Source organism: Biomphalaria glabrata, chromosome 18 (assembly GCF_947242115.1).
Source record: "Biomphalaria glabrata chromosome 18, xgBioGlab47.1, whole genome shotgun sequence".
Lineage (NCBI taxonomy): Eukaryota > Metazoa > Mollusca > Gastropoda > Planorbidae > Biomphalaria > Biomphalaria glabrata.
The window spans coordinates 17,757,346-17,780,239 of NC_074728.1; the positions used below are offsets into that span (position 1 = coordinate 17,757,346).

General features: G+C 36.2%; 1 protein-coding gene across 2 annotated transcripts; it reads left to right on the plus strand.

The window, feature by feature from the left end:
* Positions 1–14: 14 nt before the first annotated feature.
* On the plus strand, positions 15–22,330 carry LOC106066619 (cilia- and flagella-associated protein 52-like). Of its 2 annotated transcripts, none has more exons than XM_056017560.1 (15): positions 15–139; positions 1,184–1,324; positions 2,284–2,411; positions 4,529–4,667; positions 6,270–6,465; positions 8,429–8,535; positions 9,748–9,846; positions 11,465–11,611; positions 12,331–12,409; positions 12,774–12,949; positions 13,875–14,075; positions 16,419–16,595; positions 17,362–17,547; positions 19,415–19,537; positions 21,488–22,329. In XM_056017560.1, exons 2-15 carry the CDS (start codon positions 1,199–1,201, stop codon positions 21,647–21,649), a joined length of 2,046 nt encoding a protein of 681 aa, XP_055873535.1. In that variant the 5' UTR covers positions 15–139; positions 1,184–1,198; the 3' UTR covers positions 21,650–22,329. The 2 variants fall into 2 exon arrangements, with proteins under 2 accessions (XP_055873535.1, XP_055873536.1); XM_056017561.1 differs by having other exon boundaries at positions 38–139; positions 1,187–1,324; positions 21,488–22,330.
* The last annotated feature ends 564 nt before the right edge of the window (positions 22,331–22,894 follow it).

Genomic DNA, 22,894 nt, shown 5'->3' on the forward strand with positions numbered 1-22,894 from the left:
TACCCACACACTCTGGAAACCAAATTTTGTGAAATGGAAAAAAATTGATCACATACGTCAAAGCTCCAAAAACAACTTCCGACAACAATTCTGTACTGTTCCATCCTTTGCACAGTGACTGTATAGACGAGTAAAACAGGTGAGATGTACTTGTACATGTAACTAAAGCACAGTTTGGCTTTGTGTACACAACATTTACCTTACTGGAATGTGATAGTGTTACGATCAAGATTAAGATTAGTAAAACTAGATAAGCACAAAGATCAAGATTCTAGGGAGAAAAAAAAATAGACTTCAATCTAATCTAGATTCTAGATCTAGACTAGATCTTGATTATTGATATTTTCTAATTTTCTCTTTATAATAGTTAAGATTTTTAGAATAATTTCTTTCGAATAGAGTACCACTTAGTAGATTTAAATACTACACCTGTTTTTAATTGTTAAAATGTCAAGTTTATAGATTAGTTTGTTTTTCACTGATCAGTGTCACAGATGGTCTACCGTCTAGGTTTATATTTAGTTCTAGTCTACTTCTACATTACGAAGAGTTTGCAAAGACTAGATCTATGCGACTATAGACTTACATCGAGATGATCTGTTTGGTTATTTATCTCCAAAAATTCCACGAATACTGTCACTGAGCATAGTTTTGAAAGTTAAACAGTCAACAAGAGAGTTGATTTCAGACAAAGTCCAGATATATATATATACATGTATATCCTTATTAACTTTTTAACAACAAATGTTTAATACATGAATTATAAACTTATTTCAACACTTAAACAAAAATCTTAATACCTTTTTACGTTCCTACTGTACTTTCTGAACTGGAGAGGGGGTCCTCGAAAGACCAAGGGGACCTACGACATGGCCAAAATGTGCCGATGTGCTGCCATAAAGTCTAAATCAACAAGTTTACGTCTGTAGTCAATAGCTAAATAAACATAAACATAAAACCTGGACTTAGAAATACAAAAACACTTTTCTTACTCTGTCATAAAATGTCCTTTCAAACAAAAACACAATAGTTTGATTTGTTCCTGTGTCCACTTAAGGTCATATATGGAAGAGAACTTTGGAATTTTAGTTGATACGCTGTAAGAAATAGGCTTATTTTGAAACAATTGCTAGGCATGAAAACCATTGTAGCTATAGCTTTGAAGATATCCTTTCTAAAATAGCAGGCGATTAGAAAGATGGCTGCTCAGTGCTTACAGCCATTTCTCAACCTTAGCTCGCAGCCGAACATTGTGGACGAAACATGCCCGAAGAATGAAGTCTGCGAGCTACATCTGCGCCAGGTCATTGGATTTAATGGCAACGTAAGTGACGTCATTTTAGTTTTGTGTACCTCATAGAAATGACGGAATGCATGTTTGTGGAAGCCTCCTTTAAGTGTGAATAAAAAAGTTCCCTTTCAGATCTTGTGATCTATAGGACAGATGATGTAAAGGCCATCTGTAGGGCAGATGATGTAAGGGCGATCTATAGGGCAGATGATGTAAAGGCGATCTATATGGCAGATGGTATAAAGGCCATCTATAGGGCAGATGATGTAAAGGCCATCTATAGGGCAGATGATATAAGGGCGATCTATAGGGCAGATGATGTAAAGGTCATCTATAGGGCAGATGGTGTAAAGGCCATCTATAGGGCAGATGGTGTAAAGCCATCTATAGGGCAGATGATGTAAAGGCGATCTATAGTGCAGAGGATGTAAAGGCCATCTATAGGGCAGATGGTGTAAAGGCCATCTATAGGGCAGATGATGTAAAGGTCATCTATAGGGCAGATGATGTAAAGGCGATCTATAGGGCAGATGATATAAGGGCCATCTATTGTTGTGGTCTAAGATTAACGAGGATGTAAAGTGGAAAAAGAACCAACCGCCTTTACTTTTCCCCAACACAACAGAGCTGGGTGGTTCCGAAGCGCACTAGAGATCCCGAAATTACAAACCCCAGTCTTCAACAAGAACCTCGATTCGGAAAAGCTTGGCGCTTTACCACTCTGTCACCGCGCCTCTATTTATGTGTGAGATAACTGGGTGTCAAAATCCGGCCCTGGCTAGGATGTGTGACCATATTCATGCCTTTACATGTATCTTTAACTATCCCGTAGTTGTTGGACCGTTGAGACACCGTTGAGTCAATGTTATACAACGCTACTTAAAGATAGTGTACGAAAATTATAAACTAATACGTTGAAAGAATATTAACTGAGGAACACTTTTGGTGTCTACGTATCTGCTTAAGAATCAATCTCTCGTTTTCTGGTCCAGGTGAAGAAAGGTCTCATTGTGCACACCAAGGGAGACCACGTGATCTTCCCAGTAGGCTACTCTGTCGTGATTGAGAAACTTATAGGACCCGGTGCCGGCTCTCAGGAGATATTGACCGGACATACAGAGTAAGTAGTAGCACCGCCCACTAACCACGTGACTTTAATTCTGTGTTGATTCAATACGTATCTAACACTCGTTCAGAAATGAAGATTATTAACTCCTGGTCAAGACCTACCACATGGTCCAGAACTACATCCTATATCATAGTCGACATCTACATCATAGTCCTGACCAGTGGCGTAGCTAGGGATCCGCCATCAATTGGGGGTTGACCTCTTTGAAGGCCCTGCATTTTGTGTAATATTTAATATAAAAAACACTCATTTGGGAAGTGGGGCCCCGGGGGGTATTTTTTATTCTCCCCCTCCTTCCCTCCCCCACCCTATCTACGCTTCTGGTTCAGGCCTACATCATAGTCCTGACCTACATCATAGTCCAGGCCTACATCATAGTCCTGACCTACATCATAGTCCAGGCCTACATCATAGTCCAGGCCTACATCATAGTCCAGACCTACATCATAGTCCAGGACTATATCATAGTCCAGACCTACATCATAGTCCAGGCCTACATCATAGTCCAGGCCTACATCATAGTCCAGGCCTACATCATAGTCCAGGCCTACGTCATAGTCCAGACCTACAACATAGTCCAGACCTACATCATGGTCCAGGCCTACTTCATGGTCCAGACCTACATCATAGTCCAGGCCTACATCATAGTCCAGGGCTCCAGGCCTATATTATACGTTATAGCCAAGACCTACAATCTACATCATAGTCCAGACCTACATCATAGTCCAGGGCTACACCATAGTCTAGACCTACATCATAGTCCAGGACTATATCATAGTCCAGGGCTCTAGGCCTATATTATACGTTATAGCCAAGACCTACAATCTACATCATAGTCCAGACCGACATTATAGTATAGACCTACGTCATAGACCAATGACAAGAAAAACATGTGTAGGCCTACTTGGTGAAATAACAACAAAAGTGACACACTGCACTGGTCGATTCAAGTTGTAGATGTTTCATACATGGAGACCAATCCTTATTTAGCAAAGCTTTTTGGTCTCTCCGGTGTAGTAAATATTAGTGTATACAGTGTACTTACTTGGAAAGTATTCAACAAGAAAATTTCTTTCAAAATACTCTTTTCAAAAAAACAAAGCTTATATTAAGCATAGTTGTATATTGTAGGCATTGTAAGCGCTATGTTAGTGAGGCTCTTATGGACATAGAAGATTGGATGTTATCAATAGTTTCTATAGTCTCGTCGTATTTCAGACGATCTATAAAGGGGAATAAATCAGCTTATACCACTACTTCAGTCAAGTACAATTTCCTTCCCTTGTTCGAGATACCATACAAAATAATTTATTACCAATAGCTATTTAACTAATTTGTTAATTTTTTTTAAAATGATTCTTGTGTTGTCAGGTACAAGAAATAATTGTGCAAATTTTCAGCTTGTTCCAGGATTGGGTGTCAGAGAAATAACTTGTACAAACTTTTTACCAGACAGACAGAGTTGATTTAAGCTTTGTAATAAGCCATAATAATGTTAGTGCACTTTTTTTAACACCGTAGAATCAAATGTCTAAGCTCTTCGCTTGCAGGGAGGGTGAAGTAATTATTATTTAGCTGGCGACAATGATATCTCAATGTCCTCGCGATTCCTGAATGTGTCCATTATTTCAAACTCTCTCTCTCGATCTTCCTCTATTCAGTTTCTTACTTTGTGTGTGTGTGTGTGTTTCATTACATAGCCTCATTTCTTTATTACGTTTTTTTTTTATTTTTCTATCTTACTGTATTTTATTTCTAAATTAAGATAAACAGGATTTTAAAATTCAAAGATAATCAAAGAGTAGACAACTGTCGTTAGCTTTTACTGTGACAATATTATAAAAATAAAAAACGATATATATCTTTAGGTTAGACAAATATGAGAAGTGTCCCTTCTTCGTACATTGGACAAAACACTCATGAGCAGAAATGTCCCAATTATCTGTATTGCCCAGCCCAAGGGATACACATTCTCGCCTAAAATATATTTAAAAAACTAGCGATACTTTAATTTAGGAATTATCATTGAAATAGTTTTATTTATTTGCATGAAATAAGTATTGCTTTCAATTTATATGATCACAAGTGTATCCTTTATTTGTTACTAGTACGATAACAGCTATGGCCTTGTCCACCGATGGCCAGTTCCTTGTCACGGGACAACAAATAGCCCAGGAAATGAAGGCACCGATAATACTGTGGGATTGGTGCAGCCGTGAGAAACTTATGGAGTTTCCTTTGCACAAGGTATTCTGTATTGCAGTGTTTCCCAAATCTTTCTTCCTTAATGGAACACTTCGTACAGTCGGAATATTTAGCGGAACACTTTGATTTTTATTAAGAGAGAATAATTCAAGTGGTGGCCTACTAGTTAATTATTCCAGTAGTTCGTGGAACACCTATTAAGGCCTCGCGGAACAGTAGTGTTTCGCGGAAAACATTTTGGGAAGCCCTGCTATATTCAATAAATGACCCATTTCAAAAATGTTATATTGTATTCAGGCTAACGAGTAAAGTTCCCCTTTAAAACCCTGTTGTCTATAGGACAGATGATGCAAAGGTCATCTGTTTCTATTTACGAGGGTGTCATGTGGCCAGCACAACGATCAACCGCCTTCACATTTCCCAAACTTATGTCAGGTACCCATTAGAGCTGGGTGGACTCATAGGCTCCCAAAGATACCGATATTAAAAATCCTAGTCTTCATCAGGACTGAAACCCGAGACCCCCGGTTTGGAAGCCAAGCGCTTTACCGCTCAGCCACCGCGCCTTCATTCAGTCTACTAATGAATTTTAAAAATATAAAAAGTAAAAGTAGCCCTTTCAGACCTTACGATGCACGTGATCAAATGATGTAAATCACATGTCTTTATGGCCAAAGGTTAACGAGGGTGTCCTGAGGCCAGCACAACGACCCACAGCCCTTACTTCGCCAACGTATGTCAGGCACCCATTAGAGTTGGGTGGACACAAAGACGCCCTAAAAACCCGAAGCGGGTGCAAACTGGTTGCTGAAATCGGTTCTTGTATAGCCATACGATTCAGTCACTATATTGTGTGTCGTGTGATGTGTATGTATTGGTACCTGCCCTCGTAAGGTGGATAATGCAACGAAAACTTAACATACGAATGGAAACTTGGGTTTGAGTTGCCTATTTGTAGACGTAGACTTAGAGGACTGTAAGATATCTCAATTAGTAAACACAAATCTACAGTAAAATCGTTACCTTAATTACTTTGAATAGAATACTGCATTATACTGCTTTTGATGTTATTAAAAGGAGTATAACATAACAATTGAAAAGGGGGCAGGGTGATTGGTAATAGCAACCGTTTACAGTCACACATTCATATTGAAGGAATAAAAATTCGGCATCTTTGGACGCCTCAAAGCATCTCTCCCACTCTCTCTCTCTTAATCTCACTTTCGCTCCAAAAGTTAGATAATCTCTTTCTCTCTTTTTCTATCTTTCTCTCTTTCTATTTCTTTCTTTCTGTCATTCTTTCTATCTCTCTCTTTCTCTGTCTCTCTTTCGTTCTTTCCCTCTTTGTTTCTTTCCCTCGTTCTCTCTCTCTCTCTTACTATTTCTCTCTTTTTCATTCTTTCTCTCTCTCTCTCTCTCCTCTGTCTTTTTCTTTCCATCTTTGTTTCTCTCTCTCTCTTTCTGTCTCATTCATTTTTTTTCTCTTTCACTTTCTCTCACTCTCTTATTCTTTCCAACTCTCTCTCTCTTACTCTTCCTGTCTTACCCCTCTCTCTCTCTCTCTCTCTCTCTCTCTCTCTCTCTCTCTGTCAATCTCTCTCAATCTCACTCTCAATAAATTAGCTAATCAACTCTCTATTCCAGACAAGGGTGGAGTACTTGGCCTTCACTTGCAACAACAAGTACTTTATCTCCCTTGGCGGCCAGGACGATGAGAGCGTTGTCTTCTGGTGTGTCCTGGAAAAGAAGCCTCTCTGTGGCAAGTTGGCTACTCTCAAAAGGACAGGGATCATGAGATGTGTGGCCACATCTAAGGTCAACGAGTTCAGCTTTGCGTCAGGTAAAGATTTACTCGACCCCTAAAAAAATGTGTACAACTTTTGATCAGACCGTCTTCACACACACACTTACACTTGCACACACTCTCACACTGGAGCTTACTGACACAGTTAACATTTAGATAGAATCATATCGCCAGTTAAGACTTGATTCATTGAGAGTCATTGACGATACCTGGGCATCTTCTAAGCCCATATTGCATCCCTTTCAAAATTACTATTCAGCAGAGGCGCTGCTATGGTTGGTGTCACCAGAAGATATTAGCATTTGGTATTCACCACCATCGCCATTTTCAACACAAAATAAATTCCCAATAAAATCTGCCTTTGTTTAATTTTTATAAAGCTTCTATCAGCTCACTCTGTCTGTTTGTCTGTCTGTCTGACCAAAAAAATTGTACACGTTATTTCTCCGACAAAACAATCTTGGATTTAGCACAATTATTGCTTTTACCCGACAACACAAGAATCAATTTTAAAACCTGGGAAATAATTACGGAGAGAAAGAGTTAATAAAACAAAGTAATAAAACAGAAGTAATCAAACAAAAGTAATAAAACAGAAGTAATCAAACAAAGTAGCATTAATCAAACAAAAGTAGCATTAATCAAACAAAAGTAGCATTAATCAAACAAAAGTAGCATTAATCAAAAGTAACATTAATAAGACAAAAGTAGCATTAATCAAAAGTAGCATTAATAAAACAAAAAGTAGCATTAATCAAAAGTAGAATTAAGCAAAAGTAGCATTAATCAAAAGTAGCATTAAGCAAAAGTAGCATTAATCAAAAGTAGCATTAAGCAAAAGTAGTATTAATAAACCAAAAGTAGCATTAATCAAAAGTAGCATTAATAAACAAAAGTAGCATTAAGCAAAGTAGCATTAATCAAACAAAAGTAGCATTAATAAAAAAAAAGTAGCATTAATAAAACAAAAGTAGCATTAATAAAACAAAAGTAGCATTACTTAGAAGAAGCATTTATAAAACAAAAGTAGCATTAATCAAAAGTAGCGTTAATCAATATCAATAATAAAACAGAAGTAATCGAACAAAGTAGAATTAATCAAACAAAAGTAGCACTAATCAAACAAAAGTAGCATTAATCAAACAAAAGTAGCATTAATCAAACAAAAGTAGCATTAATCAAAAGTAACATTAATAAAACAAAAGTAGCATTAATCAATAGTAGCATTTATAAAACAAAAGTAGCATTACTTAGAAAAAGCATTTATAAAACAAAAGTAGCATTAATCAATAGTAGCGTTAATCAATATCAATAATAAAATAGAAGTAATCAAACAATAGTAGAATTAATCAAACAAAAGTAGCACTAATCAAACAAAAGTAGCATTAATCATACAAAAGTATCATTAATCAAACAAAAGTAGCATTAATCAAAAGTAGCATTAATAAAAACAAAAGCAGCATTAATCAAAAGTAGCATTAAGAAAACAAAAAAATAGCATTAAGCAAAAGTAGCATTAATCAAAAGTAGCATTAAGCAAAAATAGTATTAATAAACCAAAAGTAGCATTAATCAAAAGTAGCATTAATAAACAAAAGTAGCATTAAGCAAAGTAGCATTAATCAAACAAAAGTAGCATTAATAAAACAAAAGTAGCATTAATAAAACAAAAGTAGCATTAATCAATAGTAGCATTTATAAAACAAAAGTAGCATTACTTAGAAGAAGCATTTATAAAACAAAAGTAGGATTAATCAAAAGTAGCATTTATAATGATGCAAGGATCTTTGTTTTCGTACGTTTCTTCTGAAGTGAAGATAACAGCCTAAATATCCTTCAGGGTGGTTGGAGACTACGGGTTAGGTTCGAACTTGGGACCTTCGGACGACAGATTAAAGAGAATACCCCTCAACCTGGCTTAAATGCATGTCACAGCATCCCATGTGAGCGTAATGAATTCTTTCTTTATGCTAACTCGGGTCATTCATTCCTTCAACAGGAGGAGATAGTTATGGAAGAATATGGACGTTTGACAGTTCTAACAAGTCGTTGGACAATATCGAATTACGCTTTGCCAACAATACACGGGTCATTGATTGTATGGAGGTCAGTAGCTTAGTCTTCTGGCATAATGTGCAGCTTTTTAGACATTTCTGCGTATTGAAATCATCTATCAAACTGCTTTTAGACTTAAACCAAAGAAATGAATTACAGATATGGGAAAAGTTTGAGGCTGGTGTTGTCTTTTCCATGTTGTAACATTAAACTTCTTAGCATAGAATATCAGTAGAAAGTATTTGTTTTTAATCGGAGTCTTTCTACGTGTAGATAGATATATACAGACAGTCTGACAGACATGGTGGTTGGATAGATAGATAGATAGATAGATAGATAGATAAGATAGAAAGATAAGAAATATAAGATAGGATAAGATAAGATAAGATAAGATGAGATGAGATTAGATTAGATTAGATTAGATAAGACAGACAGACAGATAGATAGATAGATAGATAGATAGATAAGATAAGATAAGATAAGATAAGATAAGATAAGATAAGATAAGATAAGATGAGATTAGATTAGATTAGATTAGATTAGATTAGATTAGATTAGATTAGATTAGATTAGATTAGATTAGATTAGATTAGATTAGATTAGATTAGATAAGACAGACAGACAGACAGACAGACAGACAGACAGACAGACAGATAGATAGATAGATAGATAGATAGATAGATAGATAGATAGATAGATAGATAGATAGATAAGATAAGATAAGATAAGATAAGATAAGATAAGATTAGATGAGATGTTTGTAAAATGTTTTACATGTTTCGGATGTTCCTTCAGAGTTGAAGATAATTACTTCCTAGTCCAAACCTCCCGCAGGACGACGGGGGATGGGAGCGGGCAGGGTTTGAACCCTGGACCATCGATAAATCTGAACTACAGTCCAGCGCGCAAACCGCACGACCAGGCAGCCATCCAGATGAGATGAGATGAGATTAGAATAGATTAGATTAGATTAGATTAGATAAGACAGACAGATAGATGTATAGATATATAGATAGATAGAGATAAATAGATAGATAGATAGATAGATAGATAGATAGATAGATAGATAGATAGATAGATAGATAGATAGATAGATAGATAGATAGATAGATAGATAGATAGATAGATAGATAGATAGAACAAGCATTCTTATACGTATCACTTTCTATTCAAAATAAACGTCTCCTATTCTTACATTGTGTTATTAACTATATTATTATTCTGCACATTTTTTTCTTGCCTTTGCCAAATCGAACTTACCAGATTGTAGACGACAATCCCAAGAATCCGTTGGTATTCTGCGGAACGACTTCCGGCGATGTGATGGTGTTTCATGCAGTAGGCGGAGCCCTGCAATTCGTGGTAAATTTGTACAAAAAATGTAGTCTTCTGTTTTCCTCGTGAATGACATGGCTGATTGACAAAGTTCAAGAAACAACACGGTGTCAAAAGTGTTGACGGCCAAAGACAAAAACAGTTATTGTCATGTGTTCTACTTCTTTCACCTTTAAATGTCCCATGTCACGTGGTCTTGGAACTTTGAGGGACCACAAGCGATCTCCCGATTATTTTTCGACATTTCTCTTCCATCTTTTGAGACTCCTGCGATAGATGACCCGTCTATTCTTTGGCCTTGTTATCTTTTTCTCTCCTTTCTCGTAGTACTTCAATACTTTCCAGACTGATAGAAACTTCTATTCTAAATATTTTATTAACTTTGACCTTCTAGAAACTGATGTATGCTATTTTGTTTACCCTGACCTCTTTCCCTGATTGGATGAATATAATTAACGTGTGTTTGTTCTGCGTCTTCTTTGACCTGACCCCGGCTTTTAGAAGCAGGTCGAATGGATGTCATTCACCAATCGTAAACAAACAACATTTAGCCACGTGATAATATTAATAAAACAACGAAAACAACGTATCACGTGACAGCCTTAGTGTATTACGTAATTTGTATAGAAGAGATAGAGAATCACGTGGGCTAAATGGTGTTTGTTTATGATTAGTGAATGAGGTCCATTAGGTCGTAGTATCGATTCGTGACAGTATTGATGTTGTCACAGATTCCTTATTTTATTTATAATAATAACTCGAAAGAATCTACCTTAGGTCTCGATACGTCTAGGTGTCCCTGGTTCAGTTGTAGTTAACGAAATAAAACAATGAAACCACTAGATCGAACACATAAACTTTAATCATCTTTACTGCATATCACACACGCTGGTCTCTCTCTCTCTGACAACAAAACACACTTCCGGTCATTCGCGCAGATTGTAAAAATAGATTATACATACATACACATATTCATCCGTGACAGATGTGTATTTTGATTTCAACATACCCATAATGTATTTCTATATAGGAGTTTCGTACATTTGTTCTGTTGCTAACTTATTGAGCATTTTACTCTTGCTTTCTTCCTTTAGGAGGCGCGGTGGCTGAGCGGTTAAACGCTTGGCTTCAGAACCTGGGGTTCCGGATTCGAATCCTGGGATTTAAATTTTGGGATCTTTGGGTGCCTCTGAGTCCACCCAGCTCTAATATAAACCTGACATAGATTGCAAGGTCTGAAAGGGAAACTTTACTCCGTACTCTCTAGGGGAGATAAGCCTTCTGTAGAGAATTAGGTTCTTGACTATAAAATTTAAGCCAACAAAAGATTATAAAACTTTTTTTGGCAGCACGCAAGCCTTCTGCAAATATCCCCTCTCCTAAGTGGTCTACAAAATGATTGGACCATAGCGCACTGAGAGTACTATTGGAGTGATAGTTAAGCTAAACAAAAAACAATTAGTAAAAATATTTCCAATCGAAAAAAAATGTATTATTTTTGGTCTAAAGCTATTTAAAATTAATTATATGACTGATTTAAGTTAATTGATGTAATCCCACTCAGTATTGATTTCGCTGTTCCATTTTTAAACTACCTTTTTTTATTTTACTTGTTTAAAGAATCTTGAGTGACTTTATTTCTCAGGTACCGAACAAACAGATCGCTGGAGGCATCACAAGCCTCGCTTACACCAGGATGCTGGAGGACAATGTCTTCTGTTTGTTGATTGGCTCAGGAGAAGGAAAGATGGGATACTACACTGTCACGTTGTCTGTGGGGAAAGGAAATTTGGTAAGTCCCCGAACCACTGGTCAACATAGAGAGATGTGAACAGCTGTCTCACGCTTTCTAAATGACATCAATGTCTCTAAGCTACTGAAAGCCTACTGCAAGTAAACACTGGACAGAAGGTAGATCCAAAAGGGTCTAAATGCTTTCTGAATACCATCAATGAACTAAGCAGAAACCAAAAGCCCAAAATATTAAAAAGAGAAAAAGGGGCTGAATAGGATATAACTTTGTGAAAATCCAAACTATTTTATACAATTACATTTAACATTGAGCTTTGTTGGGTTTTTTTTTTTAGTATATTTTTTTAATATTATGTCTTTATGTTAGAGAAAAAACAATCGAATCGTTAGTTACAAACAAGATTTTTAAACACGCAAAAATCAATTTAATCTTCATGCTCTCTTACGTAGTTTACTCTGTATATATCTGTTTACATCGTTGGACTTGATACAATGTCATGGTTTCTTTGGATGGTACGGTCTTAACCTTCTCATTCCACTAGGTATCACCTATGTTGCATTCATATTAATAATAATAATAATAATAATCTTTATTATCCGTTAGGAAATTTGTCTTACAATTTGTGCATTACACCAAACAAAAAACATTATAACTATAAGAAACCAAAGAGTACATTCACACCAGACTCACTCATAATTTACATGTGACAAAGTTTATACCAGATTGTTCTTATTTAATGATTTGATTCGTATTTCCAGGTGAGTGGAGCTATGGCAATGTATAAAGGCTACAAAACATGGTCAAGTGACAGGGATAACTCTGCCGTCACGTCTATATGTAAGTTGCACATCTGTAGCCTTGGTTCTCACTATATAAAACAGACTATAGACTCGAACTGGGCTAAGAAGATATGATTAGGGCGCTATTAATAACATATCAGACATAATCAGAAAAGTTAAAATGAGAAACTAATCTGAAAACAGTTTTTAATATGTATGTTTCAATGTTCTTCTTGAATGTAGTGAAGCATGTTGCTTGTCGGAGATCAATGGGGAGCGATTTCCAAACCTTTGGTCCATGCACTGAAAAAGCCCGCAGACCGTAGCTATTGAGGGAGAAACGTGGCACGACTAAAAGCGTTGAGTCCATGCAGCGCAGAGTTATTTTAGAAAATTGTAGAAAAAAAAATGCTTTGTTTCAGCCAAAATTGGTGCTGGACATCAGTTTTACATCGGCACAAAGAACTGTCAGATCTACCGCTTCAACCTGGCCAAGTGGACAGCAGAACTAGTCAGGACATGCAGTAACAACAGAATCAACTCCATTGCCTTCCCTAGAGCTTCAGATGAACTGATGGTTGTTGGAGAGTTTGAATACGTGAGTCCAGAAAATGAATAAAATGTAATGTTGAGGTTTAGAACGATTAAATACAGATACTGATAGTTGACTAGACAGACTGCATTAATACAAGAAAAACTAGACCATGGACGAGTAATAGAAAAACTTAACTAAATATATTACTAAGACACAAAGCAATGTAATGGAAGTACTCCATATGCGAAGAAACATTTCTCTGAATACTCTTTCTTTTCAAGGACCATTAGAGCGTGGAACGGGTTGCCCGAATCAGCAACTAAAATCACCCAGAGCAGTTAACTATAATAGACGATAAGGCCTGACTTAAGCCGATTTGACCGATAACTCCATTAAGCATATCTCTATCAGCCATGGCTCTTGCCACAGGCTTTTAAAGATGTAGAACTAAAAGGGTTAACATATTTAGTGTATCGTACGTTTAACGTAAATTTAATTAACCCACTTCACCTATAACGTTTGAGTTGCTTCCAATGCATGTTGAATAACAAATGTTGATAGGCTACAATGATCTAATTAATAGTAATGGTTGTTATTGTAAAAATAATATTAGTAGAGGAGCCTCGCAATTATCCATTACATTGGGCCCCGCAATTCGAAAGGCCTGCCCTGATAGACGAATAGAGTAACACATAAGATTCTAATATGACAAACTATTTGTTTGAAGGAAAGTCTGTATTTCATAATCTTGATCACAGTCAAATCTTGTGTGTTACATTGTCAAATCGAGCTCTTTTTGGGCTAGACAACGAAATAAAGATGGTCTGATGCTGTTATTTTTGGTTTGCTGTGCAGGTCCGAGTGTTTAACATGCTGCTGTTATTTTTGTTTTGCTATGCAGGTCCGAGTGTTTAACATGCTGCTGTTGTGTTTGTTTTGCTGTGCAGTTCCGTGTGTTTAACTGGCTTCTGTTGTTTTTCCTGTGCAGGTCAGAGTGTTTAATTTAAAGATTCTCCTGGAGGTACGCCGCTACTTCCGTGCCAATAGAAACTGTCTTGTTGTTATGGTCAGCCATGACGGGACTGCTCTATTCACAGGGTGGGACAATGGGGAGACAATCATACTGGGCTTCGAAGCAGACGACTTGAGTTTGAAGGAACTTTACAGAATCGACAACACACAGAAACAGGTCAGTAGTTTAGAACACAGACCTATATACATATTTTTCTTATGTCCCCAGTTTGACATAAAAACGAGCAGGCAAAATATTAAGAAATATTTTGTTTAAAACAAAGCTTATCTAAGGGGAAGTATTCCGCACTTACTACTATATATCTCATTAATGTAGAAGTTATTTCCCTTGTTCGATATCAAACAAAATAATTAATTATAAATATTTAATAGGCTAATTGTTGTTTTTTTTTTTTTACAATTTTGTTACGTACAATTTAAAAAAAAATCAACTTGATCCGAGAATGGGTGTGGGAGAAATAGCGAATACAATTATCTATCTATAATATATATATATATATATGTGTATTCTGAAGGATTATTTTTCCTTGTTGGTATCAAACAAAATAATTAATTACTTGTAACTTATTGACTAATTGATTAATGTTTTTTATTGATTAATTTCTTGTCTTTCAAGTGAATGGGTGTAGGAGAACCTTTAAGGGGGCTTCCAATTTCAAAATATAATTTTATTTTACTAAATTTACATATTATATAGGACAAAATAAGGAGATGTCAACTAAATCTTCCTTTATAAACATGAAATGGTTATCTCATCTTATCTTTGTTGTGGATGTGTTGTGACAATTTACGTAAGTAGCCTAAATCTCTCCACTTTTCCAGTCAGCTGCTGCTTTTAGCAGAATATCAAGAGACAGTCCGATCCATTCTTGTACAATGCCAAGACAGATTTTCTTTAGTCGACCTTTTCTGTACCCACTGTTCCTTAAAGGATGACTTTTGCAAATTTCAACATGAGCAAACCAGCTCAGCTTGTGTCTCTTCACAGTATTAAGAAATTCCTCCTTTTTTGCCAGCTTGAGTGTTGACTTATAACAGTATAAACTCATTAGCCTTATACTAACTTAATAAATAGTACATGGTAAAGCTTAAATAGATTGGATAATCCAAAGATATACTGCCCAGGGCCTTCACTTAGGCCTACTGAAATCCAGCACTAACTGACGTCTTGGTATTTTGAGTACTTGAGTATTTTCGTTTATTTATTTATGTTTTGTTAGGTGCAATAAATAATCGTTTAAAGTATCAACTTGATCGGAGAATGCGTGAGGGAGAAACAGAGTTAACAATTATTTCAAGGGACTAAACCCAACAAGTATAGATATATCTGTGAATACTGAAGTATTAGTTTCCCTTGTTGCTATTAAACAAAATAATGAATTACCGTTAATTAATTGTCTAATTGTTGTTTTTTTCTTTAATTGATTCATGTCAATGAATAATTGTGCTAAGTTTCAGACAGACTTTGTGAGTTTATGTCGGCTTTGTAATAATGTGACTTTTCATTGTTCTCAATAACTATCAAGCCTATTGACTGTGTGTATAGTTTTGATCATCTGCATATTTTTTTATTCTATATAGTAAAGTGCGAAGTTCGAGCGCATTAAGCCCGCTGGCAGCAATTTTCAAGTTTGGATTTTTATAGCACTGTAACGGTCTAACCTATGAAAAAACTGATGGTATCTCTGAATTCCTCGTCCTTTTTTCTATAAAAATAGATTGGATTTAATGTATCACTAGGCTTAGTTAAAATTAAATACGAAGTCAAAGAGGTGTAGGGTAAGTATCGCCAAGCGTACTTTTCCTCGAGCGGATTTTTCCCCAGTTAGTAAGCTCGATCGGGTTGGTGGAAGGTTCGAGCAGATCAAAGAAAATATATCTAAAAACATGTTTTAATATTTAATTTTTACTATAAAGTCATTTTCTTTTTACTCCAGCGCAAGAACACTATCCATTGCACCATTTCCGACCCTCCACAACTTCAAATAGTCTCTTTGAGCTGATGAACCATCAGACTTAAAAATAGCCTTAATCCCATTACCCATTTCCTTCACTACCGGGTTGTAAAAAAGAATAATTCCACACCTCCTGAGTTTGACCTCACCATGAACTTAGCCTTTACAAGGAAAAGGAAATAGTATGTGTCGGAAGTAAAGAAAAAAGCTGCATGCCATTTAGCAATATAGTAGTAATTTGGTAAACATTCAAATAAAAAAGTTATAGCAATAAAAAGTGAACTGTTCGAACCTCTTGTCAAATCGGGACTGCTCGAACTTCGAACTTTACTCATAAGCTGTACTGGTTTTAAACAATATTATTAACTAACCACTAATAACGTGTACAAGACTTCACCCAGAACGACATATTGAATTGATACAAGTTTTATAACAAAAAAGGCCTACAGGCGTAATAAGCTTTCTAGAAGAAAAAAATCAATTGATTGTTCTTTCTCTCTCGTCCCAGTCAAGTTTCATCAGTTAGGGTATGTTGTCTTCCCCAGGCAGTGACAGCCATGGCTTTAACCTCCAGGTCTGACTTGCTGGTGACAGGAGGTAACGACGCCCAGTGCAGGGTTTGGAAACTTGTAGCTGACTTAGACTGCCGTGGGCGCAAAGTGCGCCAAGGTCTCCTATTGTATAACTTTGTTGATCAAGCTGGACCCATTACCATGATCAAGGTAAATCCAAGTTTCTTCACACATACAGCAAGAAGTAGTTGTTTTAGTCTTGGGATCATCATCATCATCATCAAACTCCATTTGAGTAAGGGCTTGAGAGGCTCAAATCCTCTCTTGCAAAAGCCCTGGACAGAAGCCCTGCTGTCTTGCGTAGTGCATAAATGTCGCCATACAGGTCGAGAATTTTGGGTTTCCCAGACCTGTCGAGACGGAGATCAGCAAGTCTGGGGCGGAGATTAGTAGGTCTGTGGAAGTGTCTTGTGATCAGATACATAGAAAAGTTGAGACCTGAATGCAACTTCCTAATGGTTTTACTCGAGTCTAAATTCGAACTCGGTGTCTCGAGCCTCCACGATGGAAGACCGACGAGTTAGCCACTGAGCTATATAAGTACTTATAAAAAAGAAGGTTTGATTGTCTACAATAATAGTCTACAGTTTAATTTTTTTATCGAACGACCTAATTCTCAACACAAGGCTTATCTCCCATTAGCGTTTATATACTACAACACAAAATTAATGAAATACTACTAATTGATGAACTAATGGTTAAATTATTTATTGTTTTATGTGCTGTCATCAACAATGAATAATTGTGCAAAGTTTCAACTTGATTCAAGAACGGGAAGTTGGAGACATAAAGTGTGCAAGATTCCACACAGACAGATAGACAGAGTGAGTTGCTATAAGCTAGGTAACACAAGCGATCACAAACACATTTTTAAAGCGGTCTCTCCAAATGGTAACGCATATTTTTATTTTGTCAGATGTCAGATACAGACAAAGCTTTCGCCTCCACTAGTATGGATGGAACAGCGGCTATCTACGACCTAAACAAAGGTGTGAGAAGACTGATCGTCAAAGTGACCAATGGTCTCAATGCTGTGGACTTCTTGACGGATGAGTGCCAGTTCATCGTCTGTGGCTCGGCGGGGAAAATTTTCATCTTTGACGTAAGTGTGTCGCTGAATAGTGCAATGATATCTGAATATAGCAATGATATTTATATAGTGCAATGATATCTATATAGTGCACTGATATCGGGATAGAGCAATCATATCTATATAGTGTAATGATATCTGGATATGATAATGATATTTATATAGTGCAATGATATCTATATAGTGCAATGATATCTGATTAAAGCAATATCTAAATAGTACAATGATATCTGATTAAAGCAATTATATCTAAATAGTGCAAAGATATTTGGATAGCACAATAATATCTTATTAAAGCAATGATATCTAAATAGTGCAATGATATCTAAATAGTGCAATGATATCTGGATAGAGCATTGATATTTAATTAAAGCAACGATATCTCAATAGATAGAATACAGCAATGATATCTCGATAGAGCAATAATATCTGATTAAAGCAATGATATCTCGATAGAGCAATGATATCTCGATAGAGCAATGATATCTGGATGGAGCAATAATATCTGATTAAAGCAATGATATCTAAATAGAGCAATGATATCTCGATAGAGCAATAATATCTGATTAAAGCAATGATATCTCGATAGAGCAATAATATCTGATTAAAGCAATGATATCTACATAGTGCAATTATATCTGATTAAAGCAATGATATCTCGATAGAGCAATAATATCTGATTAAACCAATGATATCTACATAGTGCAATGATATCTGGATAGAGCGATGATATCTGATTAAAGCAATGATATCTAAAAAGTGCAATGTTATCTGGATAGAGCAATGATATCGGAATAGAGACAAGAATAATTGTTTAAAAAAAGGTAGGGGAGATAAAACAAACGTGGTACCGGTAGCTAGTTCTCGAAAAGAGAATGATATTATGATAATATATCTCTTTAAAACGATTTATAAGTGTTATAGATCTAAATGTTTACTTAATTTTTTAATCTGACTATCCCATGGGGGGATTTTTATTAAGAGACAGATCCATAACTAGACAGTGTTGTTTTTTTTTGTGTGTGTTCGGTCACTTGGTCACTTCGGTGTACAGAATACAGAAGCGTATAGCTAGGGCCTACATTACATATTTCAATAAGTAAAATAATTTTTTAAAATCCTTTTTTAAAAAACAAACTTTTCTAAGGGGAAAAACTCCACACTTGCAACTATGTCTCTCAATGGTGTAGAAGTTATTTCCCTTATTCGATATCCAAACAAAATAGTTAATTACCAATAATTAATTGAATATTGTTTTTTTTTTATTAGTTCATGTTTTGTTAGGTACAATAAGTAATTGTGTAAACTTTCTTGATCCGAAAATGGATATGGGAAAACAACGTGTACAAATTTTTTAACAGACGAACTGACAGACAGAATGAGTTGATATAAACTTAGAAAGTGTAGAATGAAATTTTTTAACCGACAGACAGAATGAGTTGATATAAGCTTAGAAAGTGTAGAATGAAATTTTTTAACCGAAAGACAGAATGAGTTGATATAAGCTTAGAAAGTGTAGAATGAAATTTTTTAACCGACAGACAGAATGAGTTGATATAAGCTTAGAAAGTGTAGAATGAAATTCCTTAACCCACTTTAGCCAGAAACACCGAGGAATTTGTAAATTTTTGTTGTGAAATTTCATTATAACTTTCCACATTGCTATTTTGCCTATTTTATACTCTCTCTCTCCCAATTCTTCTTAGATTTCATTAGGTTTCATTACATCGCCACGGCATTTCTCCGAATATCTGTCTTTTCACTTTCTATCTTACTATTAAACGTGAAGCGGATTTTTAAAAGAAATGCTTAAAATGTAAACAAAAAAAAAAAAAAAAAGCCGATCACTGTGATTAAGCCCTATTTGAACTTCTTTCAGTCTACTGACGGCGAATCGTTAATTGAGCTGGATGGGGTTAAACACGGCTCAGTCAACTGTCTGGAAGTGGAAAAGAAATTCAGAGCCATCTTTGTGACAGTGGGCGAGGACAGACTTGTGAAGGTAAAGATCCAAGTTTCAGTCTTATGTTATAATAAAAAAAATGGATCTGTGATACAGTATTATAACAACAAAGGCGTTACTCATGACAGTACTAATAAAGTGCAAAAGTTTAGGGGTTAGGACTGGGGTTAGGTTATCTCCGCGTGTGTTAATTTTGTTTCTTCCGGCTTCATGAGTTAAGGGGCGTGGTGGCTGAGAAGTAGAGCTCTTGGCCTCCAAACCAAGGGGTCTGTGGTTCGAATCCTTATAAAACACTGAATTCAGAATTTTTTAGGATGCCACGAGTCCACCAAACTCTATTGGGATATCGCGGTCAGTCGATGAGTTGGAGATGGACACATCGTTGGCCGTATGCCATAGAAACAGATGGCCTTTACATCATCTGCCCTATAGATCGCAAGTTTGGAAAGGGAGGCGTTTTACTTTCATTGTACACAAGTTAAGTAGGGTACTTTTTTAAAAAAAAAAGAGAAAGCTTTAAACTGATCCTCATTACCTGAATGTTGGCGTTGAATGAACATATTCGTTAAAGCTATAATTATTAACCGATAATTGTCGTTATTGCCATTAGACATAATATTCAGTTTTAGTACCGGTATTAAAAACTTCGTTTGAGAATTCAAGATACTTAACAATAGGTCTCAGTTGGCCAAACATTCATGCACATTCACTCTTGCTCTATAAAAGACACAATGTTTTATTAAGTTTTTAGCCGACAAGTTTACTGTGTTATATTACCTTGCTATCTGCCGACTATTTACAAAACGTTGTATGTCCCAGTTTTATTCATAAGTTCTTTTTGTGCTTCTTTCTTTAAAAAAAGCACGCATTTGCTCTTTATTAAACAATATTGTGTGTCATGTAGCCCGTCTAGTAGCAGTCCAAGTCGCTGCTAGCTGGAACTTCTTGCTAATGATAGTCTTTGCTGTCACATTGATGGTTCTCAGTAGCAGACTCCCTACGAACGATTGCCGCATAAATCAACCGCCACACCGCAGTCCCATAAGTCACCCTCTGGAGTCTAGCATCCACTTACAACTGTGACTCTCGCTTCAAAAACCCCTACACACAAATCGCCAACCTTTTTTCCTTTGCTCACGCCAACACTTGACCTGCGACGTCGCAACATGTGGGCAGTTTAAATAGCTCGTTGCCGCGGCATAGGTCTGACGTATCGACCTGTGACGTGACAACGAGCTATTAGTCTAAACTAAACAAAAGGTCTGACGTCAGACGTGACAACAAGCTATTAGTCTAAACTAAACAAAAGGTCTGACGTCAGACGTGACAACAAGCTATTAGTCTAAACTAAACAAAAGGTCTGACGTCAGACGTGACAACAAGCTATTAGTCTAAACTAAACAAAAGGTCTGACGTCAGACGTGACAACAAGCTATTAGTCTAAACTAAACAAAAGGTCTGACGTCAGACGTGACAACAAGCTATTAGTCTAAACTAAACAAAAGGTCTGACGTCAGACGTGACAACAAGCTATTAGTCTAAACTAAACAAAAGGTCTGACGTCAGACGTGACAACAAGCTATTAGTCTAAACTAAACAAAAGGTCTGACGTCAGACGTGACAACAAGCTATTAGTCTACACTGCCCACAGGTTGCGATGTCGCAGGTCATTGTTCAGGCCTTACATAATGATTAGTCAACTCGCTATTCTCTTCTTTCAATGGGCCGGAAGCCCTTTCACTCCTTTATATCAATTATGTCTCGGCCTGGTACTTAACGGTATGCTGGTACGCACCTTAAATACCCGTGCAGGAGCAGTGCTACAATATTAAAGCAATAACTGAAGCGTTAATTATAAGCATTTGGAATTGGCTTTTGTGAATACTATGCCTACTAAGATACAATCTATTCTTTGTGACGTCTGTACTCTTCATTAATATTCTGACTCGAAAACAAAAGCTTTATTATTATTCCTTCTGACGTCTGCAGCTCTGGCACACGGAGCAAGGGGTGGTCACTCACGTAGGACGAGCACACAGTGACGACATCATCTGCTGCAGGCTGGGCTCCTGTTCCTCGCTCTTGGTGTCTGGGGGAAAGGATGGAACCATCTGTATCTGGGACCTGCCACAGGGTGCACTTCAAGGATAAAGACTAGACTGGGACTGGCTTTTCATAGTTTTAAATATTTATTATATTTTTGGATTGTTGGGGGAGGAGGTTAGCCGAGCGAACTGTAAGGCTAACTACAAACGATTTTTATTTCTTAACTAGCTCAAAATTATCGCTTTTCTTTTCCACTACAGTAGTCATAAAAATGATTACACGCTTGTGCTCTCTTTTTTTAGTTTTAGACTTTACTGTGCTAGGGCCATGATGAGTGTTTAAAAAGTTGAGATAGGCCTGAATAACTGACTTTAATTAGCTTTGTATAACATGCCAAGATGTTTTTAAGCTCTGTCAGGCTCTCTGAAATATGGTCGGATGCATGATGAGCTATTTGCACATTTTCTGTGTTGAGATGAAAGATACCATATTTAATACAGTGTTAAGGCATAGCTTATAAATTAAACCTCTTAAGTGGCTGGTTATTTACTTCTCTATCATTAATTTAATTTAACTGAACTTAAAGAAAAATGTTTTCAACAAGTATGTCAGTACAATGCAGCACCTAGCATGAGTCTTTCAGTGTACATAGCATGCCTTTACTTAATCTATTATTTATAAAGAAAACATTTGTCACGCCTGTGTTAGCTGTTAGTATGAAGTCCTTTCTGTATTTTGTTGCCTGACAAACCAATATTGTCTAAATTAGATTTTAATTATGAATAGTATTTAGAGAAAGCAATATGAACATTCGATTCTAATAAAATACCATTTTTAAAGAATGTTTTTCTGAAGTTTTTTGGTTCTGATTTGTTCACTCAATCAGTTTCAGTCAAGGTTGTTATTTTATTGTGTTCCTGTAAGAATGTCAGGTCTACTGCTTTAAAAGGGATGTGTGCCTGAGAGACCAAAACCTCTTGGCTATGGCTTGGCCACTTAACAAGGGGGCTTGAGTTTGGATCCTAAAGATACCCTGTATAAAGTAATTAGGAAAAGAAAACAAAAAACTTGTGACTTAATTTAGATATTAATATGCACAAAACTGTGGCAATCTTTACTGATCCAGAACAGCAGTATTACAAAGCTTTATATCAACTCACTCTGTCTGGTACAATTTTCGTACATGTCATTTCTCCCACACCCAATCCTGGATTAAGTTGAAATTTTGCACAATTATTTCTTGAAACTGACAAAACAATGATCAATAAATTAAAATTAACCTATTAATTAATTGTTGATAATGATTTTTGGGGGTGGAGGGTATTGGACAAGGAAAACATATTGTATATG

Coding starts and splice junctions, on each gene's coding strand:
- LOC106066619 (XM_056017560.1), top strand. CDS start 1,199: ATGGCTGCTCAGTGCTTACAGCCATTTCTCAACCTTAGCTCGCAGCCG. Junction 1,325..2,283: donor TCATTGGATTTAATGGCAAC/GTAAGTGACGTC, acceptor TTTCTGGTCCAG/GTGAAGAAAGGTCTCATTGT. Junction 2,412..4,528: donor ATATTGACCGGACATACAGA/GTAAGTAGTAGC, acceptor ATTTGTTACTAG/TACGATAACAGCTATGGCCT.